Source organism: Nestor notabilis, unplaced genomic scaffold (assembly GCF_000696875.1).
Source record: "Nestor notabilis isolate BGI_N333 unplaced genomic scaffold, ASM69687v1 scaffold31753, whole genome shotgun sequence".
NCBI lineage: Eukaryota > Metazoa > Chordata > Aves > Psittaciformes > Psittacidae > Nestor > Nestor notabilis.
Genome location: NW_009921115.1, coordinates 1 through 7,642, shown reverse-complemented (window position 1 = coordinate 7,642; position 7,642 = coordinate 1). Strand labels below are relative to the sequence as shown.

Sequence of the window (7,642 nt, the reverse complement as noted above, 5' to 3'; positions counted from 1 at the left end):
TGATCAAGCAAGTCTTTCAACTAAGTTCAGATGATCTCAGTGACATTCTGTGGCCCACATTCTGCAGAGGACTGTCCCTAAACAATACAACCTCCTCACACTCTGAATTGCTACCAGGTATTTTCTTCCAGAGTATTTCATATCCTCAATTTTACCATAACTATTTTCCCAGGAGCTTAAGGTCTCAAACACACACACACAAAATGCTGTGCTCCAAAGGAGTTTATAACCGACATCAATTAAACTGCAAAACAGCTTTCAATAACCCTTCTGCATACTGCAGAACTGTTGAATTGGGTTTTTGTGAAGCAAAGATTTTTATACAGATAACCCAATCAGAAAGTAAGAAATAAGACACGCTTTAATGAGTTCTTAAAGAAAAATAAAATAATAGCAATCTTGGAGTGGAGGAATGAAAAACAAACAACCCCCCCAAGGTCATAACAATGAAAAATACAAATGCAAATCTGCATACCCGTCAACTGTAAAATTTGATCATCAATTAGTGTCACAGCTTCATCATGCATCACTTGCCCTCCAATGACAAATTCCAGTCGTCCCTCCTGAAGCAACTGATGGACCTAGGATATTGAAATTAAGGCACAGAACATAAACATCACTTCAGTCTTCTCCAAAAAGGCTGCAAATTCATTTCAGATCACAGCACATCACCTAGACACAAAACTTGTCATGAAGGCATCCAGGGCAAAAGTGGGATAAAAAGCCAACTGTAATGAGTGCTATCAGAAGGAGAAGGGTGGGAGGGTGGGGAGGAATTTAAGTGCTAAGTGCTGCACAATGCATTGATTCACCCAGCTTACACTGAAACCAGTTAGCAGGCACACAGGAGGCACTGCCAGGTAAATGCTGACCTAGTGTTTCTCAGTAGGGCTGTTACTGTGCCTTTACACTATTTAAACAGCAGACGTGTCCCCATAACACTGCACTACAGCAATCTAGGATTCTGCCTCAAAACAACTAGAGCTGGAGGAATAAAACAGAAGATACTTCTGCTGCTCCCAAAGTCTTCCTCCTGCTGCATCTGTCTTGGCTTAGGGAAGGCACTGGGTGGCTGGATGAGAGAACCATGTGCAACCCCATGCAAGCAGCAACGGCCAGGCTTCCAGGGTTTCCTTTAGTCTACTACTTCTGTAAGTCTGAAGACTGAGATCTGTGGGATCCAGGAGGGAGACAGAGTGTGCCATCACACCGTGGCTGCAAACATATCCCTTCTACTCTGTATGCATCTACCTACGCACAGACAGGTTGCTCAATTTGTGAGAGACAGAATGCCGTATTAATAGTTCTTTCATACATAGCAGGTTCACCTGCCTGATAAACCCACTGCTAACCTTCACTTTGGTCTCTTTTTCCTAGTTTAAAAATTGTCAATATATTATGACCTGTTCGACTTTTCAAAGTTTTTCTGGGTTTGTTTTGGTTTTTTCATTTCAGCCACTAGAAACATGCATGCTTGAGTTGCGTACAAGTACTGAATTCCAAACATGTACTGCTTGAATGCTACGAAACATTGTATGCTGACAAGTTCAACTTTCAGCAAATGTGCTGGAGGAAGCGGGGGGTGGTGGTTTGCAGGGAGTTAGTAATAGTTTGTGTCCCTTTCTAGAAGTGTTAGGGAGTCTTCTGTTTTTATTACAGTTACTTCAGTACCTAAAACTTCAAAGATACCTCAAACTTCCAACAAAGAAAGTTTATATAAAGAAAGTTTATATAAATATGTCTTTTAATCTCCACCCCTTTTTTATTTATTTAAATCTGTCATGCAGGATGCCAATTCCAGAGCTATTATGTTTATTTCCCCAGGAACCTTCAGTGTCGGCTCAGATACGATGCCAGATTGTCAATTTTGATTATAATCATTTCTCTTGTTCACAATGTTGTGAAAACGCTTCAGGGCTCAGCATTCCTAAATTAGTTCTAGCTGACTGTGGTGACTGATTAGCATGCTGGGAGACCAGATAACTGATATCTGGTGTCAGCACAGAAATGGTCCTGACCTACATTAAAATCATCTGTGGCTATTATTCCTCATTTGGATGGATGTCCAAAAGACACCTCTGATCCAAACTTTGGGACATGGAAATGTTTTTTTCATAGTTTTCTGGAACCACTGTCAGGCTGAAAACACAAGAAAAATAATTCAAGTAATTTAACTAATATCCAATCCTAAGAAAAAAGAAAACAATGTCTTTAATGACAAGCACTTTTACTGACCAGAACTGGGCAAAAGTAAGGAGGAACCGAGAAAACAGATGCAGCAGTACTACAAGCAGCAGGCTGCTACAGCAGTAGAAGATACCTGTGGTCCCTGGGACACCTACTACTATCCTTACATCAACTCACCCCTAAAGACTAGATAGAAATGGCTACGCTAGTTAAAAGACCCAGGCATCAAGTCAGGTTAAGGTGACAGGAATTGTTCACGCAAGAAAATACTGTGGAAATAACACGCATTGAGAACTAAGAGGTTTGTATCTGGCTGAATACTGCTGCAATACATGTCACTCCTTTTCTGAATTGTAAAATCACCTTCAGTACCCGGCTGTACCTTTTACTAGTTTTTAATGCTATCCTTTGAATCCAAAGCAGACATTCCAAAAGAAACTAGAATTAAATCCTGTATTCCAAGTAAACCACTAAACTGGGGGGGGGAGGGGAGAAAAAAAATAGGAAAATTAAAACCAGAAAGCATGTACTACAGAAAATCATTAATGCTAGAGTTCAAGTGGAAAAAGCAGGACAGTAACCAGAGTGACCCAATTTCAAGGCCCAATATTTGCAACTTGCTAATGATAAAAACGTCACTTACCAGCAAGCATCATAGCTCTTAAATATTATTAAAGATTCAATGTTTGACACACACACAGGTATAAGAGGAATTTGGTTTTAATAACTTTAATTTTCAGAGAATCAACTATAAAGTAACTTGAGAACTGAATAAAAATGCATAAAGCAACAATTATCAGTAATTAGGCTAGAAAATTAAAGGCTGACTCATATGTACTAGTTTTGCACAACTGAAGTCAAATGTGACACATTTATTCTTCTGAATCCCACATAACAGCAAGAATAGATATTAGAGAGTTGGGCATTTATATGTAGGTTATAGCAGCATAACATACTTGAAATAAGATGAACTTACATTAGAAAGTTAAGAGTACTTTTCTGTCCCTGCACAAAGGAGTTCCTATGCTATTTTCTTTAATTTCCCTAACCCCAGACTTACAGTACAGTTCTCTAATTAAAAACAGACAAGAAAATTGTCCTGCGGCAGGCAAGTATGGGCGAAGAGCCCACACAATAACAGTGAACTGTCTATACACAGTGAAATCTCTCATACAAAGATCAGTTGTACACGTGTTATGGATTCAGAATTTAGTGAAGGTTAAAAAAAGCCCAAAAACCAAACAGACAAGAGGTTTCTTATTTCTGCATCATACTTTAAACATCTAGCACTGTTTAAAGTGAAATGTAAAGTACAACGAGTAATACACTACTGTTGGCTGGATCCTGGTAACAAAACAGACCATGGAGTTCCAAGTGAGTACCTATGGGAAGCTGCACCTGTTTTCCTTCTGGTTTTAGGGTCCAAAACTTAAACATCTTACACTGCAATGCAATGCACAACCAGCTGTTAGGCTACTGGCTCAGACTTTGATTTCAGCATGTTTGTTTCATGCCAGAGGAAAGAAGTGCCAAATAAAACTTCACAATGTCTTTACCAGGAAAAAAACATCATTGTTGAATCTACAGTCACCTCTTTGCTGCATCATCCTTGTTTATGAACAGCAGGTTTTTGAGCAGTACTTAACTGGAAAGAAAAAAAGTTCCTTCCTGCGAGCAGTGTTAGGCTTCAGATGTTTAACAGGTATCGGTACAGTCTCTTTCAGAATCACCCACATCTTACACTAGCATGCCCCCAAGTCAGTCAGTCACCAATGAAACAAGAACTGTAAAGTTTAAAGAGCCTTCAGTGCAAAGGTGGCTACCTCCTACCGCTCTAATCTACAGCTGGGGTTTTAACCTCTTGCAACTGCCTTTAGAGTTAAGGTTCTTTCACAAGAAGTACCAGACTCAGAGACAGCTTACACAAGATCTGGTTAAAAAGCAAATGGGGAAGTACTTTGCCCTTCCTTGTCTCCTGAAAAAGGGCACAGATTCTCTGTTAGCAGGAAGCATGGCTCTAGTACAACTTACCTGCTGCTTGTGTGTATCTGTGGCTACCGCATCCCACCAAAGTCGAAAGAATTCCTGCTCCACAGCAATAAATTTGCGCTGCTTTCCTTTCATTAGCTCTTCTACAACAGACGTGTAGACATTTGCTGCATAAGCACGCATACTTTCCTGCAAAAAACAAAATGCTGAAAATAAACTCTGGTTTGCCTACATTAAATGGCCTGTTTTGAACACTCAGAGGGCTTGAAAAGAGAGGAGATTGTAAACCTCACATTTGTTGCTCACTTCCTTTGTACGCCCAGAAAGACTGAGTTCTCTCTGATTATGCACAGCCTGTAGGCCCTTCTGCTCCAAAATACGCCCTGACTGGCAACCTGACTGGATCATGGTGTAGCTTCCCCCAAAATCAGCAGGAACCAATAGAGGCTTTCTTTTTGATGCACTGGGAACAGCTTACCCTGTCCCTCATTGCTTGCCATGAATTACGAGACTTAGCACCAACAGAGTTAAAAAAACACGTGCACATTTTATTCTTCCTTTTCTGCTCATTTGATGGCCTAAATTACCAGAATTGTTTCTTCAGAGCAAATATGACTCCATGCTGCGGGTGTGCATTGCCAGTATAATATAGTTATACAGATATGTGTGCTGTAAATTACACTGTTTGGCCTAGAAGCTTCAGCCAAGTAAAATAACTTCATTTGGCTTCGTGTGTTAGGATACAGTAAAACCAAACTCTTTGATTGTTGATATAGAAACATCCAGTGTGAGAATCTGTGTATTTATCCTGCCTATGCTGTTCCTAAAGCTACTTGTATTCTAGAATGAGCCCTGTGGATTTTTACTGGAATGAAAACATGACAGCTGTATCCATCAAATAACCTATCACACTGTTATATCCTATGAGATGGTAACAAATTAATAGCATCATGTTATTTTCAAGTTGTGCACCTGAAGATATTTAACGTACAGTTATCCTTGCCAGAAAAACTGCTGCTGAACAGATCCAGTCTTGCACCCCTTACTTAATTTCAAAGTGATAAAGAATGTCTAAAGACAGAAGCAAAGATTTTAGGATTTCCTGCAATGTCTGTGTTTCCTTGTGACAAAGTTATCTGCATGTCATTGAATAGGCTTTTTAACAATAACCATAACACTTTTCTACTTATACTACTGGTACTTGCTGAAGAATGCACACCACAATACATGCATCTGAAAGTGACAGACAGAAAGTTCTCTCATCCACCCAAAAACTAGTGGGCATTTTGAATAATTGCATTCTGAAATTAGAAGGGAATGATGTGATCCAAATCAGAAATGAACTTTTCCTAACTCCTTGCTTTCCACAACTAAAATCCAGCTATCATTGTAAAAATGCTAAAGTATCATTAGAAAAGGGGAAACATTCAAGTGTAGGAGGAATGGCTTAAAATACTCTAGTGCTTTTCTAAATAATTACTTGTTCAATGATCTCTTGATCAGCTCTTAAGGGTTCTTTAAAATCATGATTATGATTAGAGGCTTAATACAATGTGAAATTTTAACTAAGGGAATAGCTTTTAAGTTTTACTAATACCCAACAGTGCCTAACTCCAATGACTGCTGAGGAATTTTCATTTTTCACTGGCAACTGGCTACAAACAATATATTCTAAATTCCAAGTAGATGTACAATGATTACAACATCAGGCTCAATTTCAGTTCTTAATAGTTAAGTGGAGCACGCTGAATTTTAAGAGCTGAACAAGGACTTTCCAAATTTAATACAACACTAAAATATTCTGTGTGGAAACTTACTGAAAATATTTTCTTGAGATATTTTGGTGATGAAGGCAAGCCAGTCTTTATTCTTACTCAAACTATGCTGGAACTAAGCAGTAAGATATTACCCAATCCTACAAAGTTTATAAACCCCAGTTGTCTGGGTGGGAATGACAATAATTGTTCTCTCAAAGCAGGATACTTGCAAGCAACAATAAGCATTTTCTTTCCAATTCCCATCTTCTATCAACTAATAAGATACTCTGAAACAATAAGCAGTGACCCAGTATAAATAATCAGGTAAGATTTTACTTAAATACAGATTTTTAACTTGTAGCATGTTGCAAAAACTGTTTTGTACTGCATTCTAGACAATGGTGAGGTGTCCTTCACACCTAGGGTAAGTTACGTCAGTGAGATGACACATCTCGTAAGTTATGATACAACTGTTATTATCAGATTGCAACAGATTGCTTGAGAGGAAAAATTTTTATTATACATCCAATGCTGTAATTCTCCACCAATACTGTAATTTCCAGCACACAATGAGGGTTGCTGTTCTAATATAAATAAAATACTTATTTTTCACTTTATAAATGGAGAAATGAAACACTAAAAAAAAAGTATGTTGTCAGTCCCGAGTAAAACCTACTAAGCAAACAAAAAATGTAAAATATATTGGGATCACATCAGTATTCCAAAGTCACCTTCAGGTTTCACTTTACTACGTAAGTATTTGAAATGATGCACAGGTAACCTCTGTGGTTTTTTACTATGGGAATTGCTGATGCGTATGATTTAATAACACAGGTTTCAAGCAATTGCATCTTCTTAAAAAGAAGTGTTTCATTTCTCCTTGAGGAGATCTTCAACCATGAACTGACCTAAAATAAAAATTAATTTTATGTTCTCTCATGCAATTTCTGAGTAAGAGTTTGGGGTATTAAAGGAGAAATTCACTAATCTTTCCTAAAAAGGGAAGACAAATAAATGCTCAGCAGGGATTCCATGGCGAGCCATTAGTTCTCTTTTATTACAGCTACTCTTAAACACCTGATGCCATTTCTCTCTAGTGAGTGAAGTATCCACAGCATCTTTCACATAAAATGAAAGAAATTTATACTGGTGAAGAAGGATTCAGGATTTTGACTAACAAATATTAAAGGTATTAATGCCCCACCCGACTTATTTTGCTTTGCATCTCACATATTTAACAAAAATTATATTGCTCCTACACTTCCATGGGACAAGGCTCCAAGCCCACCCCAGCCATTGTTGGACAAAAATACCCTCTGACATTTATTTCACACATGCAAATATATGTTATCATTTAATTTCTATTTTAAACTAGAACAAAACTAAAACCATTCCAAAAAAAAAAAAAAAAAAAAAAAAAAAAAAAAAAAAAAAAAGTGGGGGGGGGGGGGGGAGTGGGAAAGTCCCTCAGGAACATCCTGCAGAACACGAGAACACAACCCCAAAATTCACGGGTACAGTTCCCAAGCTAAGCATGCCTCCTCCGTCGGGATCCCGCAATGCCAGGTGACAAGAACCGTCCCGACAAGAGATGCACCTGTCGGAACAGGGATGCATCCCTGCAGGACAGGCGGACAGGGATGCCCGCGTTGCTCTGCGGGCGATGGGGGAAGAGCAGCCGGAACCCCGCAACCAGCGCTACACGACTC

The 7,642-nt window shown here is 38.8% G+C and overlaps 1 protein-coding gene across 1 annotated transcript; it reads right to left on the bottom strand.

Moving 5' to 3' along the window:
* Positions 1-475: 475 nt before the first annotated feature.
* On the bottom strand, positions 476-4,584 carry LOC104402994 (epididymis-specific alpha-mannosidase-like; the record flags this gene model as incomplete). Its single annotated transcript, XM_010011008.1, has 3 exons — positions 4,483-4,584; positions 4,219-4,365; positions 476-581 (listed from the first exon to the last, which is right to left on the bottom strand). Coding segments are annotated over exons 1-3 (355 nt in total), but the record flags the coding sequence as incomplete, so codon positions are not given.
* Between the last annotated feature and the right edge of the window lie 3,058 nt (positions 4,585-7,642).